The sequence below is a fragment of the Uloborus diversus genome, chromosome 6 (assembly GCF_026930045.1).
Source record: "Uloborus diversus isolate 005 chromosome 6, Udiv.v.3.1, whole genome shotgun sequence".
Classification (NCBI taxonomy): Eukaryota; Metazoa; Arthropoda; class Arachnida; order Araneae; family Uloboridae; genus Uloborus; species Uloborus diversus.
The window spans coordinates 81,365,689-81,388,812 of NC_072736.1; the positions used below are offsets into that span (position 1 = coordinate 81,365,689).

The 23,124-nt window shown below is 33.8% G+C and overlaps 1 protein-coding gene across 1 annotated transcript in view; it reads left to right on the forward strand.

Annotated features, from left to right (window-relative positions):
- The window catches only part of LOC129223998 (protein APCDD1-like), a 51,587-nt gene that overhangs the window by 17,981 nt on the left and 10,482 nt on the right, over positions 1–23,124 (forward strand). Inside the window, exons 3-4 of the mRNA XM_054858391.1 lie at positions 18,138–18,503; positions 19,600–19,852. Of these exons, the coding sequence (XP_054714366.1) occupies positions 18,138–18,503; positions 19,600–19,852 (619 nt within the window). The remainder of the gene's footprint in view (positions 1–18,137; positions 18,504–19,599; positions 19,853–23,124) is intronic.

Sequence of the window (23,124 nt, forward strand, 5' to 3'; positions counted from 1 at the left end):
GAAGAACCGAAGAAAAGTAAGCGCTGAAGAGAAGACATGTAATTTAAAGACATCAGTAACAAAACCTCGTTAAATACAACGTTGTGATAATTTGATCATCGCTCACCTTTTGATCGTACATATTTTCAACGCAAACATAAATATCATTAAAAGTGGCTGAGTAGTGACTCGTGAAAAAGCAATAATTGTGCATGTGAAAAAAACAGGTTGTGGCAATTTCAGTGCTGCCCATGTGAGCATCTGACAGGAAAAAAAGAAACATTAAAGATATATTTATTGGCATGGATTCAAATTGGCGCCATTCTGATTAACAGCCCGACACCCTAACAAACCTAGCAATTGCGCCTTCCTTTTCGAAAGCTATTCATTGAAGGAATGCGTAGTAAAAAACAGCAAAAAAGCTTTTTGCCAGAAAAAATAATAATACTAAGATCATGCTTCTATATTTTGTCATTAACCAGCATGATACGATTTAAAATTATTCGTAATGCATGGAATTTGATTAAAGAATGACGTATATCTTACGTATCGATTGAAATAAACATTCTAGAGAAGTAATAAATTAGATTGAAAATCAGTGTTTTTATCTTTGAATATTGAACTATTTCACATAGAAGTTTGCTTTAACCGTTACGACTTAAATGCCCGCACGTGTTTCTCCTTTATTCGAACACTTAAAATTCAAAACCAAAACCAGTTGAACTGAGTTCATTTTTTAAGTGTAATTTTTCGAACGTAGACAAAATGTTTTTTTTTTTTTTTCAGCAGAAAGCAGAGGAGTAGAAAATGATTTCTTGCTAGTGAAGTTGATAATAATTTTAATGTTTTATATCGTATTCGCGCGAATAATAATTAAAGGTTTACTGGGTGAAACTCGTAGTTTTAATTTGGCGCAGTATTTTTTTTCATTTGTACAAAAGGTTGAAAACTGCTATTAAAAACATCTACATTTCAGAATACAATGAAAATGTTTTTCTGCACAAAAAGGATTTCCTTTAGGTATATCTAATGCTTTTTTTATGCTTACATTATGCTGAGCGATCTGGATGTAGTCAAAGCTTAAAAAAAAGGAAGAACACCCTTCGATTAACAGTCAACTTATCCGAATGATAACTGTAGCCTGCATAAAGGAGTGGAAACACGAAGTAGCATTCCCACTGCATTTATTTTATTACGTGTGTATGTTATGAGTACATATAATGCGTAATACTAATATAAATTTGATATTATGTCGGACAGCCCAAGCTTGCCTGAAGTTCAGATAGTTTATAGCCGAACGCTCTACCGAAAAAATCTTATCAATTTAACCGAACAACTAAGTCCAGTGCTTTTAAGCTTTATTAAAATATAAACACACACACACAGGCTTTTTTTTTTTTTTGCCGAAAGCGACGTAAAAAATTGGAAAACTGCATTAGAACTTTGCTTTAAAAAAAAATGCATAAGAACTACAGACTGCATCAAGGATTTGAAACAGCAAGGAGCGTTTTTAAAAACTTGATTTTTCGACCGTAAGTCTATTTTTTGTCGTTAGCCAGCCTGATAAGTTTTAAAATGAGGGGGGAATCATATATAAGATAAGATATTGAAGAGAAATGTTTTTATTTTTCAAAATTTTTACAATTCGGTACCGCAGGTTGCTTGAACCGTTTATAACTTAGATGGCAGCACGTGTTCATCATTTAACAGCACGGTTAAAATACAAAAAAATTGAACTATGCTCTTTTTTAAGCGTAGCTTTTCGAACGTAGTAAAAATGTGATAAGCTATTTTTTTTTTTTTGCAAAAAAAAAAAGAAAAGAAAAAATATATATTTTATCCTTCAAATTAAGGTAGTGATTTTTTTATTTGTACAAAGAGTCAAAAAGTCATTAGACGAATATATATTTCAATATACGATTTATTATTTTTTTCTGAACAAAAAACAATTCTATTGTAGTCTGAAATCTTAAACCTGTTACTTATATTTTCACTTACATTATGCTTTAATTTTCTTACCAGAGCCAAAGCTTTTTTAAAAAAACCCGTACAATTCAGAAGTACTTTAGCACAAAACCACATCAAGTTTTATTAACAGCAAAGTGCGTTTCCTACTCATTTTTTCTATTCCCTCAGATTTGTTATTCACTTAATTAAGTGTGCAATGTGCATGTAATGCACGATATTTCTCTAATTTATTTGATGCAGATTGTCCGGACGTGGGTCCGAACACGCATTCTCCTAGTTACGAGGGGAACGTTCTGCCTATCAAGCTATTCAGCTCTGTCGGTTATAGTGCAAGTTAAAGTTATGAGTTAAACCGAAAATCTCATTCTGGTTCTTTAAAACAGGTTTTTCGGCTGAAAAAAAAACAATTTTTTGACCGTGGGTCTATTTTTCGTCAGTAGTCAGCACCACAAGCTTTAAAATAAGGTGTAAATCAAAGAAATCGATCAAGAATTGAGGAAAATCTGGCGTAGAAACCAAAAACAAGCTACAGAAATAATATATAAGGATTAATACATTAATATACAGTAAAACCCCTCCTAACGGACACCCTTCTTACGCGAACTATTTTCAATTCCCCAGTTCCAATTCAAATAACATTATTAAACCCCTGTCCTGCGAACACCTCCCTATTGCAGGACAAAAAAAAAATTGTCCCGTTAATGTTCGCATTAGAGGGATTTTACTGTATATTGATACATGGACACTGAGCGGCACACTTTGCCACTAGATTTGACATCCCAAGATGCTGCGGCACCCAGTTTGGGGACCTTTGTTATAGCCTACAGTTGCTCTCTTACTTTGTTTTTGAACCTTAGAGGGCAATATTGGTGTAAGAAATTTTCTAACAGAGACATTGTTAATGTACATACATGGAGAAGATGATGAACGGTGTGGCTAACTTGAAATATTGAATTATTTTGGCTGTTGTGATTTCTTTCAAGTAGAGGTTATATCTTAGGAGATTCACAGTTTCTTTTCTCGGATTTCCACTGCATAATGATACCAATGTTTTCATGCCGGTGCCAATGTTTTGTGAGGTCCCCCTTTTTGACGTTTCTGATCCAAATGGAACAAATCAAGAAAACAATTTCTCACCTTTCAAACCACGTCGAAACACTTCTGATATCTGATTCCCTCTTACAAAATATGGAGCTTGCTTATCGTATCTGAATCTGCGAGAAGAATGTGTAAAGAGAATAAATTTGGTATCATTTTACGCCAAGAGAACATGTTGAATCAACAAGTACCAGGAAACACACATTCATGAAAGTATACATTACAGCAAAGAAATATTTCGTGTATATTTTGGTATATCGAACGTACGAAAATATCGGTATCTTTAATAATAATTGTAGCTTCTTCTGCCAAGGTCACTGCAGTTTTTTCAATTAATATGTCAGCATTGTGTTACATAAATCGAAGAGTGGCAATTTGCGTTTAAGTACTTCCCAAGAAGTTATAAAACACTGTTTATTTCAGTATAAAAATATAAGGGTTGTTTGCCAATAAGAAGTGAAAACTCTCAGCGACTTTCATTGCTACAGATGATTGCATTCTGCATACTTGCCATCTAAAGTACTCTTTCCATTTGCCAATCATGATTTGTTACTTTTTCAACAGCTAAGTCTCTGGAGTCTAGATCAAGTGGAGACATGGTATGCGTAACTGAAATTATTCTTTAAGCTTGCAGATTAGAATTTACAGAGAAACGTAAGAGTATCCTTTTGCTGAGCAGTCCTGGCTCAATATTTGGAATAGATTTGCCAATGGCTGCACTTTTTCTCAATACCTGCATTTTGTCAACTTGATCCTTTTTAACTCTGTTAACAGAGTTTAAAGCTTTTAGTCAGTTCGAATTGGATTCGAAGTCACTTAGCTTCATCTGCAGTTAGCTTCTGCTGAATATATACTAACTCACTTAAAATTTTATATAACTCAACTGTATGAAATAGATTGTTTTCAGAAAAATTAAAAGTTTTAAATAATCTGAGAAAACCCTTCACTGCCCTATTATTGCTAGGATCGGATATTCCAATATGTTGCTAAGTAAGATAGGAGACATCAGTGACATTGCTCATAGAAAAATCTAGTATGTTCCTGTGGCGGATTCACCATCGCAATTGCGAGGGGCCCCCACAACCATAGGGGCTCAAAAGCTGCGGCCCCTATGGTTGGGGCCGATAAAGGTCCCATCCATAAAGGCCGCAATTTGGGGGGGGGATTGAAAGGGATTGAAAAATACGCATGATAAATGTTTTACATAATTCTGTGAAAGATAAAGGAACTCCGAGAAGATGTATTGCCACGGTCTCCAAACTTGTAGATCCACTACTGGTCTCTACAACACGAAACTTCCTTTTGAGCGAAGTATTCGCGAACTAGGTGCCGCAAGAATTGGCGAGAAATGCCGCGAAGTGTCCTGATTTTGTGACAATTCTCTCCAGGGCTCGAAAGGCTTATGAAAGACATACTAGTCGACCCGTGCGGAACTCAGCACTGTGCTTCGAATCGCTTCATAAGGCATTTCGCACTTTAAAAATTCCAAAAAAAAAAAAAAAAAAAAAGAGAACATTATGAAGTAGAACCGAAAAAAGTAAACGGAAAAAGAAAGCACACAATAGAAGGCATGTTATTTGAAGACATCAGTAACAAAACCTAGTTAAATACAACGTCGTGATAATTTGATCATCGCTCACCTTTTGGTCGTACATATTTTCAATTCAAACATAAATATCATTAAAAGTGTGACTGAGTGACTCGTGAAAACGCAGTAATTTTGCATGTTATAAAACAGATTGTGGCAAATACAGTCCTGCCCATGTGAGCATCTGACGGAAAAAAAAGAAACATTAAAGAGATTTATTGGCACGGATTCGAACTGGCGCCATTCTGATTAACAGCACGACACTCCAACAAACCTAGCAATTGCGCCTTCCTTTTCGAATGCTATTCATTGAAGGAATGAGTAATAAAAATCAGCGAAAAAGCTTTTTGCCGAAAAATAAATAAGACCGTCTATGTTTTATCATCAGCCAGCGTGCTACGATTTAAAATTATTCGTAAAACATGGAATTTGACTAAAGAATGATGAAGATCTCACGTAGCGACTGAAACAAACATTCTAGAGAAGTAATAAATTCGATTGAAAACAAGTGTTTTTATTTTTGAATATTGAACTATTTCCCATAGCAGGCTGCTTTAACCGTCACAGCTTAAATGCCCGCATATGTTTTTCTTTTAATCGAACACTTAAAATTCAAAACCAAAACCAGTTGAAGTGAGTCCGTTTTTTAAGTGTAATTTTACGAACGTAGACAAAATGTATTCTTTTTCCAGCCGAAAGCAGAGGAGTAGAAAATGATTTCTTACTAATGAAGCTGATAATAATTAGAATGTTTTATATCGTATTCAAATGAATAATTAAAGTTTTACTGGGTGAAACTCGTAGTTTCAATTTGGCGTAGTATTTTTTTCATTTGTACAAAAGGTCGAACACTGCTATTAGAATAATCTATATTTCAGAATGCAATGAAAATGTTTTTCTGCACAAAAAGGATTCCCTGGAGGTAAATCTAATACTTTTTTTTTATGCTTGCATTCTGCTTAGTGGTCCGGACGGAGTCAAAGCTTTAAAAAAAAAAAAAAAAAAGGAAGAGAACCCTTTAATTAACAGTCAATTTATCTGAATGATAACTGTAGCCTGCATAAAGGAGTCGAAACACCAAATAGCACTCCCACTGCATTTATTTTATTACGTGTGTTATCTGTTGTATGTTATGAGTACATGTAATGCGTAATATTAATGTAAATTTGCTATAATGTCGGACAGCCCGAGCGTGCCCGAAGTTCAGATAGTTTATAGCCGAACGCTCTACTTAAAAAAACTTTTTAATTTAACCGAACAAATAAGTCCAGTGCTTTTAAGCTTTATTTAAGAAAAAAAAAAAAAAAACACACACACACACACACACACACACACACACACACACAGGTTAATGTTAATTTTTTTTCTTGCCGAAAGCGACGCAAAAAATTGGAAAATTGTATTAGAACTTTGCTTTAATAAAAAATTGCATAAGAACTACAGGCTGCATCAAGGTTTTGCAACAGCAAGGGGCGTTTCCGAAAACTTGATTTTTAGACTGTAAGTTTATTTTTTGTCATTAGGCTGCCTGATAAGTTTCAAAATGAGGGAGGAATTTCTTCAAGAGATAAGAAAGATCTTGCATACTGACAGAAAATTAATCCACAGAAATAATATATAAGATAAGATATTGAAGAGAAGTGTTTCTATTTTTGAAAATTTTTACAATTTGTTATCGCAGGCTGCTTGAACCCTTATGGCTTAGATGGCAGCACGTGTTCATCATTTAAGAGCACGGTTAAACACAAAATAATTTGAACTAAGATCTTTTTTAAGCGTAGCTTTTCGAATGTAGTAAAAATGTGACAGGTTACTTGTTTTTTTTTTTTTTTTTTTCAAAAAGAAGAAAAAATATGCATTTTACCTTTCAAATTGAGGTAGTAATTTTTTTATTTGTACAAAGACTCAAAAACTCATAAGAAGAATCCAAATTTCAACATACGATTTATTATTTTTTTTCGGAACAAAAAACAATTCCGTTGTAATCTGAAATCCTGTTACTTATATTTTCGCTTTCATTACCGGAGCCAAAGCTTTAAAAAAAAAAGCCTCACGATTAAGAATCAATTTAGCTCCATGTTGCATCAAGGTTTCATAACAGCAAGGAACGTTTATATCTCATTTATTCTATTCCCTCATATTTGTTATTCATTGTTATTGAATGTTCATGTTACGCGCGGTATTTCTCTAATTTTTTGATGCAGATTGTCCGGATATGGGCCCGAACACTCATTCTCTTGGTTACCAGTCGAATGCTCTGCCGATTAAGCTATTCAGCTCTGTCGGTCACAGTGCAAGTTACAGTTATAAATTTAACCGAAAATCTCATTCTGATTCTTTAAAACGGGTTTTTTTGACAGAAAAAAAAAACAATTTTTAGACAGTGGGTCTATTTTTCGTCAGTAGCCGGCACAATAAGCTTTAAAATAAGGTGTAAATCATAGAAATCGATCAAGAATTGAGGACGATCTCGCGTAGAAACAAAAAACAGGCCACAGAAATATTATATAAGGATTACCAATGCAGCGTATAGCAACATCGATGACTTTACTGGAGGAAGAAACTGTTCAAGTTTTGTTTTCAAATGTTCGATTTGTGAACCTTTCATGATGCGGCATACATCAAGTCTTAAGATTAATTCTTCTGTCACTCGCTGGAACATGTCATGATCAATGGGCATTCATTTTCCTACAAAATGATGCATACCCCATGATATGACGACAATCACCTTCTTCCGTAGCAACCGTGCTCTCCGGATCTAACACCAAGGTTAGATCAAAGATCGTGAGTTCGTGCCCCGTGGACAAAGTAATTTGCAAAATTTAAGCCACAAGACCACAACCACTTTTTCTAAGATTGATCGTGATGTGTTACAACGAGTGATACAAGAATTAAACTTGAGACGTGATATCTGTCGCAATACAAAAGGTCCATGTATCGAACATTTCGGAAGCAAAATTTCTAGTTTCATTCGCTAGTCATGTCGGCGTTGTTGCTGTACTGATAATATATTTGTTTCAATGAGGCTTCCAAACCCCGGAGGAAATTTCGATATAGATAATGTATATTAAAACAAGAGATAGACTAGGGTGCAATAAAAAATTCTATTTCTTCAAAGGGTGTCACGAGTTGGAAAAGTTTGAAAACCCCCTGTTCTAACCTGCCATAGGAATTCTTGGATGCTGTATATAATCCCCACTTCTAACTTTTGTTAGTCGCCTGTTCTAACCAGCCATAGGAATTCTTGGATGCTGTATATAATCCCCACTTCTAACTTTTGTTAGTCGCAAAAGTATAATGAAGCTTTAGAAGTGAAATGTTTACCTTTGTGTTGAAAAAATCCTTACAACACCAATGTGATTAAGGTACAAATTTTCAAAATACTTGAAACGTGTTTCTGCAAAGAATTCTTTCATCTCTTCTTAGCGACGGAAGTTTAAAGTGTTTTCTGGCCATTAAAAAAGAGAATGGGGACTCTTCGGAGCAGTCAAAACACGTGCCATACACACTATTTTGGATATTTCTCTTTTAATAACGTAATTAATAATTCAACGATTGATTTCAATCAAAAGCATTCAAACTTCGAGTCTTATACATTGTTCAAGTCCAAATGTGGTATAAAATTTGATGCAGCAGATGTAGATATAAGTCTGAAGTAACATCCTTTATCTGCGGTCAGGGCTTCTGGAATATTTAACGATTCCAAGACGGAAACTTCTTATCCCAAAGAAATAGCTTAGTGTGTGGGCCATATCAGCTGCTCAAGACAGGGTGAAATGCAAGAGTGATAGTCAGGCATAATAACCCCCAGGGTGGGCGCCGCCACTTAAAGATTCCAAGTTTGACACGATGAATACCTGTGGCGGTGTTGCCACTCCAGAGAATAATAAATATGTCAATCATTGATTTTGTGGCCTGTGAGACATTCACCTCGTACAGCTGTCGGTCACATCTACGATAGAAGTGAAGCGAGGATTGTAATGCGTTGCGGAAGAAATTATTGTCACTACTACACAACAATTTTCGGTTTACCATTCATTTCTTCAAGATTTATTTAGATAGGTCTAGATCTTTCATTTTTTAAAAATTGTAAAGAATTAATAAAAAAAAATGTTTTTGAAAAATCTGAAAAGAAACAATTAGTTTTTCAAATATGGAGACCTATTCATTCACATGTAGTCAGAGGCGGCGATTGAGACTAAAAAAAGGGGGGGGGCGAGAACTAAAAGCCATCAGATTTTTAGCGGCATAAAAAAAAAGAAAAAGAAAAGAAAGAAAAAAAAAGTACAAAATATTTTATTAAGGCTGGGTTTTACAGCATATGAGTAGTATTTGCTGCAAATTTAGCAGCTTAAGCTCACGTTTTACACAAGATTTTGATGAATTATGTACACAATAACTTTCCCCAGAGAAAAACTTAGACATGAATTAGACTTACATTATTTACCCCAAAGTATTTTGAGATGTTACAAAAACTTGGTAATAATTTCATTAAGCAAGTATAGCTTGTTTAAGTAAAACATTTGAATTTTACTACAGTCGACACTCGTTATAACAATCCTGTCGTCAAAACAAAATAGGTCGCTGTAACGAGAGGACGTTATAACGTATTGCATATTATTCACTCATTTTTAAAAATGCATGAATAATTTCTCATGATTTTGCATTGTTTTTAAGCAAAATCAAGAAACTAGCAAAATAACTTGTAAAAATATTTGTTAGTTTCTTTCTCTTTTAAAAGATTTTATGCTGCAATTATTGTAGAAGCTTTCTGTTTCTTTGGCTTTTTCAAAAAAATATAATTTGTGATGTCTACCATTTGGGTGCGGTGTTCATCAATTCTTTGACCCTATACCAATAGATAATTCTTTTAAATGGAAATATTTTACCTTTAGAAACATAAAATGTTTAAGTATTAGTTTTAGAATAGTTAGTCCTGAGGATAATACAAGAATTGAAACTTAGTTTTGTACGTTATATTGGAAGGAACAGTTCAGTTTGGACGCTCAAATGGACAGTAAAATAACATTGCATCAATGGAACAGAGAATGGGACTGCATGTATCGGTCGCTATAAAGGAAGGTTCGCAGTAATGAGAGGTCATTCTATAGAACGTTGACTGTACTATCTAAACAATGAATACATAAACTAAAAGTTACTGCTTAAACAGATATATGCAAAGTAAAACAAATAATTACGATCTGAAAGTTTTGACACTTCTGCTTTTTTCTTTATAATTTCTAGTTTTGGTTCCTGAATTGGCAAATAAAATAAAAAAGGGAGGGGTGGTTGCCCCTCCCGAACCACCGCCACTGCATATAGTGTACTTGTCACTGCAAGCGCGAAAGTATTTTTTTTTTTTGTAGGGGACTCCGGACACTGTTCGCTGCCGCTCATTAACCATCTGAAGATTGCTCATAATCTTATTATGTTTCCTTTGAGTTCAATCGTCTGACAGAACAAAGCGGATTAAAATACGCATTACTAAAAAAAAAAAAAAATTAAAATCCACCCCTCCTCAGCCTTGAGTAGAAAATATAATTTAATTAAAACACTTATTGTAAATAAAAAAAATGAAAATCCAACTCTCATTGAAAGGAAAACCAATTTGTTTAAAATACGCACAATGCATAACCATTGAAAGAATAAAGCAAATTAACTTGGAAAAAGATTTTCGAAACGTAAGAACTGCTAGGATTCTGTTCACAGAAATTTGAGAAAAATCTTTAGAAGAAAATCGTGAAGTCTTTCAAAAGTATTGTGGTCATACCTAGCAATATTTACATCAAATATGTATTCTTTCCCTTGTTTATACAAAGAGGTAAGGATTTTTCACACTTGTGGAATAACCATTCATGTTTTTTGTAAACTATAAACTTTCACACTTGCAAAATGAATTTTACAAAACGTATATCACTGCATCAGCGATTTTAAAATCTTGGCTCTGAGCTTGCAGTGAGCGTGAGCAGTCTGCATGTCGAATTAAATGTCACTTAATTGCTTCCGTTTGCGAAGTAAAGGAAGTTTTGTACTGTCATGCGAAATTTTTAATTCAAATTTCGGCCTAAATTTCTATTGAACTCTCCCCCAAATGAATGTTGGCTAGTCTTTTCGGAACGTCCGCCCGTACGTGCATATGCAGAGAAAAATGAAGCTTTCAAAAATGAGTACATTCATGCTTTCATATTTTCTTGAACCTTTCATTTAAAATATGAGTACCCATGTTTTCAAATAGTGTGCTGAATTCTTTCATACTCAAAAATGAGTACATAATACTCAGTTTTGAAATTATGACACATTCAAAAATGAGCACAAATACCTCAAAGATGAACACATATGTTGATTTGAGCATTTGATGAGTATTTGAATGTTTCAAATTTGAGTACCACGTAGTCGGAGCAATTTTGACTCGCGATATGTTCAAATTTGAGTACTTTTTCGTCATTTTTGAAGTTGTTGTTTTTAGAGTGTGTACTTTAAGAACGTATGAACATCCGATGCATCTAATTTTGGACATATCCTGCTCATCATCACGAGTTTTCTTACGACGTCCGTAAACATTGCTGTAATTAGGGATTGTAATACCGGACCTAAACTTCAATACCGGTATTCGGTATTTTTAAAATGTGATGCAGAAATACCGGTATCAATACCGGTATTTGAAATTTCTCAAAAATTGCCTGAAAAATATTGTTTTATTGCCACATTTCATAATTTTGTACAGAAACAGTATTATTTATGAAAACGTAATGTGAACAAATATAAAATGAAGGAACAAATGTCATAATAAAAATCAATAATAGTAAAAAAAAAACATAATGAGTCTATTGAATTGTCTCTAATCCTGGAACACATTGGAGTGTTCAACTTTCCTTCCGTTCAAAATACTCTTTCTGATTTAAATATCTAGGAGTCCTTCGTTTTCAAATAAGTTGGTCTCTTGTGTCTTATTTTGGATAAATCCTTTTGTGTGTGTGTGTCTGTGTGTTTCTTTTGTAACGTATATTATTATTATTATTATTATTATTATTATTTTGAATTTACAGCGAGTTGTAGTTTCTTTCCGAAAGACTATACTTTTCCAATATTAACATCATTTTCTCTTGTGCTTTTTATTAGTCCTTTGATTTCAAATTTACGATAAACTTGACTAAATTTGATCTGGTAGGTTTCTCCTATTCGTTTCTGCTTTCTTTTCCAAATTCTTTGCAATTGTAATTATGTACATATCTGAAAATATTCCAGATGTTTCAATTGATTATGCTTCACCTATATGCAAATTTTAAAGGCACTACATAATTTCTAACTGATATATTGCCAAGTATAAAGTCGAATTGAGAGACAGGACATCAAATCAATACTGGTGACAGCAAATTACCATTTGTTATACTAACAAGAAAAAGTTTTTGTAAAAAGTTAGTACAGTTGAGACAAATAAATAAAAAAGAAATCATAAAATATTACTGCAATTTGTGGTTGGAATAAATTGTTCATAGAACAAATGCATTCCAAATTACACTCGAAATTAACTTTCACAAAAGGGAAATTGAGTGATGAGGGAAATGAAAAAAATAAAAACATGGTGCGCAAAGGCTCACGAAAATGCTCTTCATATCACTATGTAGTAATGACAATATCATTTTGCAATCTTCACACTACTTTTGTTTAATGATACTCAATTAGTTCGTGCTTTTGAAGCCAAATTTTTACATCAATGGATTGATTTTGGTTCTGTATCATGCAAAAAGAAATGTACATTTAAAATATAAGTAGATATTTTATAATTTAAATTGAAAATTCTTTAACTGAAACTATTAACTTAATTTCAACTAATACCGAAAATACCGGTATTTTACCTCATCAAATACCGGTATTACGCAATTGCAAAATTGCTCGAAACACCGGTATTCGATATACCGATATACCGGTATTGCAATCACTAGCTGTAATAATTTCTCTTATCCTCATATAAATAATAGCCGATGATCGAGTAACCCACGTGTTTAAACAATGAAACTCGCGCCACAGCATGATAATTTTATAATATTTTTTGGTAATGTTTAACATGAAGGGAAAGGCTTTATTGTGACAAGGCTGAACTGGATCCGGTTGCTCAACTGTTGTACTGGTAAAACTGTCATTTCAGGAGAATGAAGAAACGAAAAAAGTGTCAACAATGAAGACTATCTACGAGAGTTTAGGGTTAATCCACTGGATTTTGGGTTAGAATTTCAATTATCAAAATATCACCAAAACATGCAATTGCTTCGTTGAAATGTGGAAGAAGAGAAGCAATTTTCACCCGTCATACCTTGACAGGCGACTTTCTAGTTAATAAGATAAACGTAACTAGTATCCCATTCCTCCCACCGTCCCAATTCTCCCGACTCTGACCTAGCCTCCAAAAAAAAAAAACTTATAGTATATTAATGCGAGTATTTTTATTTCCGAGACGAAAAGTTTTTCCCTCGCAGACTTCTAAACATAGAACTTTTCGCTTCGGAGCAGGACGATTTCAGCTCCACTCCACACGACGGGCCATGCTAGCGTAGATGCCAACACCTTCGTCATCGCAGAAGCACTTCGGGACATCTGTTTACCCAACTGCTCGTATTCCCCGAGCTTTATATTACCTCCAGCTCCGGTATTACCTCTTTTATCGGAAGAGAGTCGTTGGGAGCCCGAGAGGGAAAGTTTTACGAGTGGATCAAACAGGAGAAGGGATTAAGATCAATGTATACGTTCTATTCCTCTTCTTGGGCAAACAGCTTTGTTGGATACAACAGGAGCAGGCTAGGAATTAATTAACGGCAAATCTCTGGGAAAAGAAGCAGACGTCGTTTTATTACAATCGATAGGGTATTGGACAGTCGTTAAGTTAATTGATGCAAAAAATGATAGAATTAGGAAAAATTGATGCATTATCTCCCTTTTTTCTTTAATATTTAGATATTATTAGGGATGCACCGATTAATCGACAATAATCGACGACATTTTCGATTTTTTACAATAGATTGATTTTTGACGATTAATCGGTGGGAAAATATTTTTTGAATGAAGTTACGTGTCCCTAAAACAAGGAACTATGCTGAATAATTTGCAAACAATAAGCAAATGTAGCTGTTCTATTACTAGTTCTGAGAACCAAGCGTGGCTTTAAGACAGCTTTGCAATTTTCATCTTTACTAATAATAAAGCTGAAAGTCTGTCTCTGTATGTCTGGATATCTGTTACGCGCAAAGCTCATAGACCGTTCGACCGATTGTCATGAAGTTTAGCACAGAATTAGTTCGTAGCATAGGGGTGAATACCTCGAAGCGATTTTTCGAAAATTCGAATTGTTCCTTTTCTATTCCAATTTTAAGAACATTTTACCGAGCAAATTATCATAACGTGAACGAGTAAATTACCAAATGATCATAACGTGGAACCGTAACATGGACGAGAAAATGAACAGCAAATTGGCGAAAAATTCATCATCCATTATTTGTAAATATACAGGCGAACCAAATGACCTTTAAATTTTTCTACTACAGGCAAAGTCATGCAGGCACCGCTAGTAAAGAATAAAAGTCCTCGATTAAGTGGTTACTAACGATTAAAAAAAAATTTAAACAAAGCTTCCAAATTGAAAGTGTCTACTGATCATGAGAAACTAACTAAATATTTGAACTTTCATGTCTAATTACCAGAATGTAATTTTACTAAAAATAATAAGAAAACTAGCTTACAGAATTTGAATAAAAATTTTAAACATTGTATTTTTTTTTTCTTTTTAAAAAGCTTGAAAATGGAGAAAAATAAAATATCCGTCACAGGAAGATACAAACTATCGATCAATTCTGAAAAGTCAAATCTTGAATTTAGAAGAAAAATTGAAACACCCCTAATGCGCTTTCCAGTTTTAAAAGAATTTTGTTAATTTCTTAATGCATTCTTAATACGGTGTAAAATTCCGGTAGTTTTTAGGCAGAGGAGATAAAAAAACACTTTTTCCCGGAAAAAATGGAAAAATTGCTTTTTACAAAAGAAGAAAAAGTTGTTTAATAATTATATTTTTAAAAGAAAGCATGAAGTTTTAGCTAGTTAAAAATATAAGGAATCAATATATATTTGTTTTCTTAACAGAGATAGACATTCAGCATTTGCTGTTTAAAAAAGATATCTTTTCTGCTTCGTAACTGTCAATACCTATCCTCGTTCAAAGTAACAAAAAATTATCCAAATTAGTCAAATCATCCATCAACCATTAATTTGCGATAGAATGGGATTTTTGTTTCAATCTTCTTGACAGTAATTTGCAGGGATTTTTTTATTAAATAAACTGCGAAATTTTTGAGTAGAAACTTCAGTTTCGAATGCATTAATACAAATATGAGTGCATGTATACTCTAGAGGTCGGCAATGTCGTTCATTTAAATTATCCGTTCATTAAGAGATCGTTCATTCTTTTGATCCGTTCATTCAACTCGTTCATTTGAAAAAGTTGCAGGTGATCTTTCTGCGCGACATGCTGACGTACAATCGAAATGTTTCATTAGATCAGTAATATTCTTTGAAGGAAAAATAACTAAAATCATCTAAAAGTAAGAAAATATGCCTGTGAAAAATGAATCAAAAAACCTTTATTCAGGTTTAGATGTATAAAGCAATTGTACAGTAAAACCCGTCTAATGCGGAGACAACTGGACAATTTTTTTTTTTTTTTGTCCACAATAGAGAGATATCCGCAGGAGAAGGGTTTAATAATTTTATTTGCCTTACAATCGGGGAATTAAATATTGTCCGCATTTGAGGAATGTCGAATGGGAGGGGTTTTCCGAAAATCGCAGGTTCCATTTCAACATGTCAAAAAATTAAGTTATTAAATTTTTCCAGCTACAGCGCTGTGCATAAACAATATTACCAATAGACCATATATAACGAAAAAAGTTACAACAAATATATCGATAGCTCAGCCGAAGTACCGGATAACTTAATTTAAAAAAAAAAGACTAACCTAAAAATATTAGGGAGCTTTAAAATTATTCAAAAGCACCGATGAGAACAGAAAAAAAAGCAACACTTCTTTAAATGGGGAAAAAACTTAGATCCTTATTAAAAATCTCTTGATATTGAATGTAAAATTAGCGACTTGGAAGACGCCAATCAAGTTGAAAATAAATCCAAATCAATACAAATGGTAGTTGATAGCAGGGCTGTGGAGTCGGAATCGAACTGATTTTGGAGTAAAAAAGTCGGAGTCGTTAGAAAACATGCCAACTCCGACTGTGGGTTTCTTTTTTTTCTTTTTTCTTTTTTTTTTTTAATTTTCACCGACTCTTCTTGCATTTTTTTTAATGGCTACTAATTGGTTCGATTGCATGTATAAATGCCTACTAATAGGAAAATTACTGTCATTGGCAACCAGCTGGTTTGATTGTTTATCGAACTTTCTGTAATCTGTGTATCTACGCCGTTCCTAGTTTGCTTGTTTTATTACTTTCTTCAACTAATAGCTACTGCCAGCAAATGGTTTTTTTGCCCGACGTTTTCGAAGTAATTATTTTCAAATAAAATAATAATTTATTTTTTTACTTCGATCTCAGTTATAAAATAGTAAAAAGAATGTATACCTTGAGCAAGTCGAGACCCGTAGCTCGGTAAGAAATTCTGAGGATGTTCCGTAAATTCAAATAAGTGTTGGCGTGAAAGTGCGAATCCGAAAGATCCAATAAAATGTATCCGTTTTTTAAATCTAAAGACTATGAGCTTGGTTCTCACTAAAAACTGCGGAATAAAATAAGTAATGATTTCTTGGTTCAATAATTGCAGATAATCTTAAAATCTTCTTATCAAGATTAATTCTAAAGCAGCCAATAAAATTGAAATGAAAAGTTGAGGGAAGCAGAAATATAGGTAGAGTAAAACTTATTCATACAAAGCTGTATACCGCCACATTTTGTGTAAAATCTGCGTACATCACATACCCGGCCTCTCCTCTCTGTATAAGTGCCCTATTTTCGTTGAAGTTTTATTGATGAAATATAATTTAAGATTTATTGGGAAAACTTTTCAGAATTAAGGTATTAATGTCCAAAAAGTAAATTCTGAATTTAACTTAGGGTGTCACCCTCCAGATGGGTGTCATTCGGGGTGGACCGCCCCTTCTCCAAGAAAGGTTTTTTGGCTTAGCAAAAAAGCTTTTTTACTCTCAAGTTGAAGCTTTAAAAAAATGAAAGTACACGATTTGATCAACATGTATTTGTTAAACATTAAAGGGAAGCAAATTAATCCTTTTCATTTTTTTTTTAAAAATGGGATTTTTAAGTAATCTCACTTTTAAAATCTTAACTATTGGAAAATTTGATTTTCGAATTTAATTTCTAACATTGTATACATCTTAGGTTTACAATAAAATACAACGCGAAAATTTCATAAAAAGGAATTAATACATATTTCGACCTTTGTTTAGAGGTTTTGTTCCCTTCCCATGAGGGGCTGGGGGATGGAGAATTGACAGAAAATAATAATAAAGTTAATTAATAAAAAAAAGTCGGAGTTGGACGTTTCAAAATCCAAGAGTCGGAGTCGGAGTCGACCATTTCCCTTCCGACTGCGTAACCCTGGTTGATAGGGATGCTACAGAAGACAAAAGGATAGACAGAAAAGTGATAAAAGGTATCTTTAGAAATAATTTTAGCGATAGAAAGCATGAGAAGGATTTTAGCAGGTGCGTGGGACAGAAAGTAGAATGTCCAATCATTTTGTTAGTAGCCAAAACAAGTTACACAAAACATTACTAATGGATACATTGCTGGAAAATTGCAAATGAACTGCAACGATTAAAGTAAAATGATGAATAAAGCAGAAAGTTTTTTTTTTTTTAATGCGATCTTATCACAAGTGCATCAATACGTTGTTTCAAACTGCTCACCGTTCATGGGAACGGTCGTTCATTTTTTAAGTGAACGAACGGAACCGTTCATTTTAAGGATTCGGTCTCTTTGACTCTTTCGTTCATGAACGACACATCTCTAGTATACTCGCTCATTAAATTGACTACTGTATTAAACTTAATCATTTTCATCAATTGATATTATTGATGTGATTCTGTTCTGCATATATAAAGTTACAGTTTTAGTGAGGAAGTAGCAAATAGTAATTGATATGCAGAGGCATTAAAATCTTACAGTTCCATGCATTTATCAAAGTTAGTATTTTCATGTGGGGTATTGAAAATTAAAAAAAAATATTTGAAAAAAAAAGTATTAGAATGTTAATATTTTAACTTAACAAGTACAATATTTTATGCTTGAAAACTTCCAACTTTTCAATTTTTCTGGGTGGAAAAATTATTTTCCGAAAAAAACTGCTCCCCCTCCCCCCAAATTTCCGGACTTTTCCCGTATATTCCCATTTTTTTTCTAAAGCTGATCTGTTTTGATAATATGTGTTCTAAAAAATTTTTCATGAAAGGATTTTCTTTAAGAAAAGTAAATTTCCTTCCCGTTTTTCTTAACAGGTGTGAAATTCACCCAGGTCCACAGTTTCTTCTTCGCCGGTACCACATTCTTCGCAATGGCCGCTTTCACTTGTTAAGGTTCTATTTCCAAGACCCTTGGTGTACGAAAGCTAAGTTCTGCGTTTCTGCTGTTGGTACATTTGATCCACCTCCGGGAAAGGCAACTTCTTCATCTGCTTCCTGGGTAGTACCAGGAGGAATGGAACTCGACTTCACCATTCGAAGAATCAACCTCGTTCCTTTTGACCACAAGACGGCTAAAAGTCTTTCTGAAAAAGTCAATAGCTCTTGTCCGGGCACTGTAAAGTCATCTTGGAAAATTTACAAGAAGTATAAAGTGATGTTCTACAACGAAAGGAGGATTAAGTGAGTGGTATCTCTATCTAGTGACATTAGCACAGCCTGAATTTTTCCTAAGGGTCTAGTCGTAACAGTCCTTACTAGTGCATAACTTGATATGCCACGGGTGCCCGCCTGAGGGGGGGGGGGGGTTCATAGCGCAGACTGCGCCATTGAAATTTTTAGGGGGTTGTTTTGAGAGGGGTTTCACTTTTGAGGGGGGCTCTTGCTTTTGGGGGGTCTTTGCGATATTTAGGGGAGTGTGTTCCATTGCTCTTAGGAGGGACACCGTGGGTATGCTAAGATTCAGTGGCACAGTCATCGGAGGGGTTCTGACAGTGACGTAGCTAGGGTAGGGGGGGGGGGGCGGTCCGCCCCGGGCGGCACTTGTTTAGGAGCGGCTAATGGACACTCTTGAAATGGATAAAAATACATATGTTTTCCCGAGAAGAAAATTATGTTTTTAATCATTTATTGCAGGTAAAAATAAAATTACTCTGAAATCACTACCAGACTACGCAGACTTTCGTTTCATTACCAGAATAAAATTACTTTGAAAAACAAGAGTTTTTCTTCGTAGTATATCAGTACTATTCCTTGTTTTTCTTTGAAGGGGGTGGCAGTGGAAAGTCTTGGGAATATATATATATATATATATATATATATATATATATATATATATATATATATATATATATATATATATATATATATATATATATATATATATATATTTTTAAATACATACTGTAGCGGTTAAATCCACGAAGAAGAAATCAAATTGTGTTTTTCGAGGGGAAGGATATAATTCTCTCCCAATCAAAATCTGAATTCTTTTTAATGTAAAACTCATGCGTTAAATTTTGTCATTCTCTCATAATATTTTTTTTTCTTAAAAAATTCTTATACTCACAAGGTTTTGAGAGGGGCCCTCTACATCCATCCCTGTGCGACTCTGCTTAATTTAGAGGCTAACACACATCTGTAAAAGCTGGCATACCTGAAAACTAATAGATGCGCCCGTTTCCGCTTCTAAACCGGAAGTTTGCCTTTCCATCTCATCGGTGCTCGTATGTGATTGCATTAATAGAATAAACGCTAATTTTTAAAACACACCTTTCAGGAACGTTGCTGGTGACAATGCGGAATTAAACTCAGCTGACTATTTAGACTGCACCACATCTCTTGACATCACCTTCAACGAGCTCCAGCTGATTCGTCTGGAGCATCGAATGTCCTTGGAGAATGCTGCGGATCCTCGAGAGGACTCCTCAGAAGGACATCGAAAGTATCGGTCTCACCTGTTTCTGGGGGCAGACAGGTCAAAATCTCGAAATCGACCGACGCATTACCAATCACCTCTCATCCCTGCACAGGTAAATAAATGACTTATTCGAGTGTGTGATACATTAGCTCTTTTGTATGCTATCAGTTGAGAAAAGGGTGGAATAAATAAGTATGGGTAAAATCAAATACATTCTTAATTTAAAAGGGTTCGGGATCCAAAAATCGTCAAATTTTCCATTTTTTTTTACCATATGAAAAATTCTCAATTTTTTTTCTGCTTAAAAAGACGTTTGAATCTTGCTTCTATCTTAATTAGAACGAAAGAAACAATTATTTTTGTGTGCTTGCATTTACCTAAGATTATATTTAACTTTAAAATTTTAAACGCTTTTTTCTCCATGTTGCAATTTTTCCCAATTTTTTTGCATTCAAACTCTTATAAGTCAAGAATTGATAAAAATAAAGCAATGAATTTATATTCGGCAAATTTGGGGGGGGGGACCGTTTATTTCAAAAAATATAATTTAAAAAAAAATATCTTCGTATTTTTCAAAATTTTTCGTCAAACATTTTCTATTTTTTATTGAATTAATGTTTTTTAAATCAATTAAATAAAAATTTAGGCTTAGATATTTAGGCGTAATTTTGTGAAAAAAATTTGAAAATTGATCAAGAGTTTTAGTGATTTAAAGATACCCCATTAAAAAAAAAATTAAATAAAATAAATTTAAATGAAAAAAAAAAAAAAACAAATTTTATAAATATTTATGGAATGGTTTTTCTTATTAAACAAATAGTTAATCAGTGCAAAAAATTTCAAAACTCTAAACTGTTCAATAATTTTTTTTTTTCAAAATGTGTCCCGAATGCCCTTAACTTACAATATTATCGGTCACTGTATTCTCGTCACTCGACATTAAGCAAATTTTTAGTAATATATGTAATGATTAAGATAGAACTAGGAGAACTTGTATGGTTTTCGAGGTTTTTTTAAGGTTTAACTGAAGAAAAGTTCTACAACACAGTCAATTAACACGTCTGACCAGTAAACAAACACAAAGGTTTTTAGTCGTTTCCTTTTTGGAATTGTAGAAAGTTGCTAATCAATTCAACTGGGAAAATAAATTTTGAAATACATTCTTTAAAAGAAATTGTGAATTGTTCGATCATCGGGTTGTAATCATTCACAAACTGGACTACACTAGAGGAAAATAATTAATGATTCTAACTTGAATATAAGTACGTCTTGCGCAGTTATCTTACCTCCTCCTCTTCTTTAAACTATAGATATCATATGCTTTTCTTTTAAAATTGTAAGATTTTTTAAAATCTCTCCCATATCTTCTCGCATATTCAGAATATCATTTCAATCAGTTACCTTTTCCAATCTATACTAATAATATAAAGCTGAAGAGTTTGTTTGTTTGTTTAAACACACTAATCTCAGGACCTACTGGTTCGAATTGAATATTTCTTTTTGTGTTGAATAGTCCATTTATTGAGGAAGGCTATAGGCTGTTTTTTTTTTTTTTTTTACAAATAAGGTTGACTGAAATATTTGAATATTTGTAATTTCAAATTAAATGTATAATTAATTGTTTAGTTCTATAAATTCTTAATTCATAGTGTGGTAAGTTCAGTTCTATGAATCCCTTTTCAATGGCGGGGTAAGTTAACTCATCGAGAGGGCGCTGACCGACAGTGCCGATGGCTGCAAGGAAACATGCTGCGCGGCTTAGACACTACGCTCTTGTGGGACTGTTGTAGTCAGCGAACTGATTTTTGAATGCGTTGTTTTTCGATATTCATATACATGAACTGATTTTGTATTATTTTTCTTTTGGGTTTTGTTTTCCTTATTTCTTCAACGTTTGTTTTTGTTCTTATAGTTGAAGATAGTTACTTATCTGAGTAAATAATTTGGTTTGTCGTTTTATTCAATTTGTGATTGTTCTTTATAACGTTTTTATTACAGCATTGTTTAATAGACGAAACATTTTAAATTGGAGAAAAAAACCAGTTCACTCGCTAAACGGCAGGGTTACGGTAGCGTGGTTACTTGGTGCGTTAAGCGATAAACTATACAGTTGAAGGGTTATTGTTTTAAAGCTACTGTTAATCCTTTTATGTGTTTTGGCGAAACGTTTTAAATTCCAAAGAGATTTTAAAAGGTTTTTTTTGAAAAGGTGTGTGCGCATTTTAGTTGAAGAAAAATGATCATTTCACATCAGAAGAGGGGGGGGGGATACTTTTTTATTAAACGGACTTCCTTTAAATTCATAGCACGGGTATCGCCGTGCGAATACTACTAGTGCTTAATATGGGTGAAACTGCCTGTGAATCTTAACGTACCAATTTCTGCTTCGGTGGAATTCTTACCCATAATCCACCTTCATCTACGACAATTACTGGCGACCGCGCGCCAACTTTCGTCTTTTCCACTTATGGTAAATAAACTTGATGACATTAACTAGCCCCTCCTTTCCCGTGTCTCGCTTCATTTCGTCTTCTAGCATTCGGTCTCGCCTTAATTGATTACTCGATTCATCTGGAGATGTATTAGCCTAGATCTATTATTACGCAATTCCGAGAAACAGCTGCCATGCCGATGAGACTATTACGCAGTCGTTGGGGGAACTATGTCTTTCGGGATGAAGATGAGGAGTAGAGGATCTTTCGGTTGTAATTAATGAACGAGCATTGTTTGGAATTGTGATGTCTGCATCGGAGCAGCTCCCCTTTGCGTAGTCACATCATAATGGCTATGATCTAGTATTTAAAAACGCTAACTGAATAAGATACTTGTCCGTTATAAATACGTCATAATGGCTGTTTTTAATACTGGCGATTTTAATATATATATATATATACTAGAGGACTCGATAGACGTTGTTCTGTTCAATTTTTATAAATTGAAAAGTTAAAAAACTATTTTTTCTCTTGTACTTGATGGTTTGTTCCTTCAGCCATACTCAAAGGATAAAAGGCGTTCTCAGATATTAAGTGTAAAAAACTAACTACCTATCTAGAACAAACGGGATATCCCACTGCAACATCCCCCGTACGAAAAAGAATAAAACAATCGAAAGGATATCGTTTAAAAAAAATGATAAAGGTAAAAACAGTTCTCTGAATAAGCAAAAATCACTCATATCTCCCTTCCCCCTTCCTCCCGATGTAAAATAAACATTCTTCAACTAAAATGACTAAAAACTCTTTAAAAACGAAAAGCAATTCTTTGCAATTTGAAATACTTCGCCAAATAAACGAAAAATACAATAAATTACATTAATATTAGCTTTAAAATGTAAACAAATGATCACGCAACTCTATTGTTTATAGCCAAAGTCGCCAAGCGACC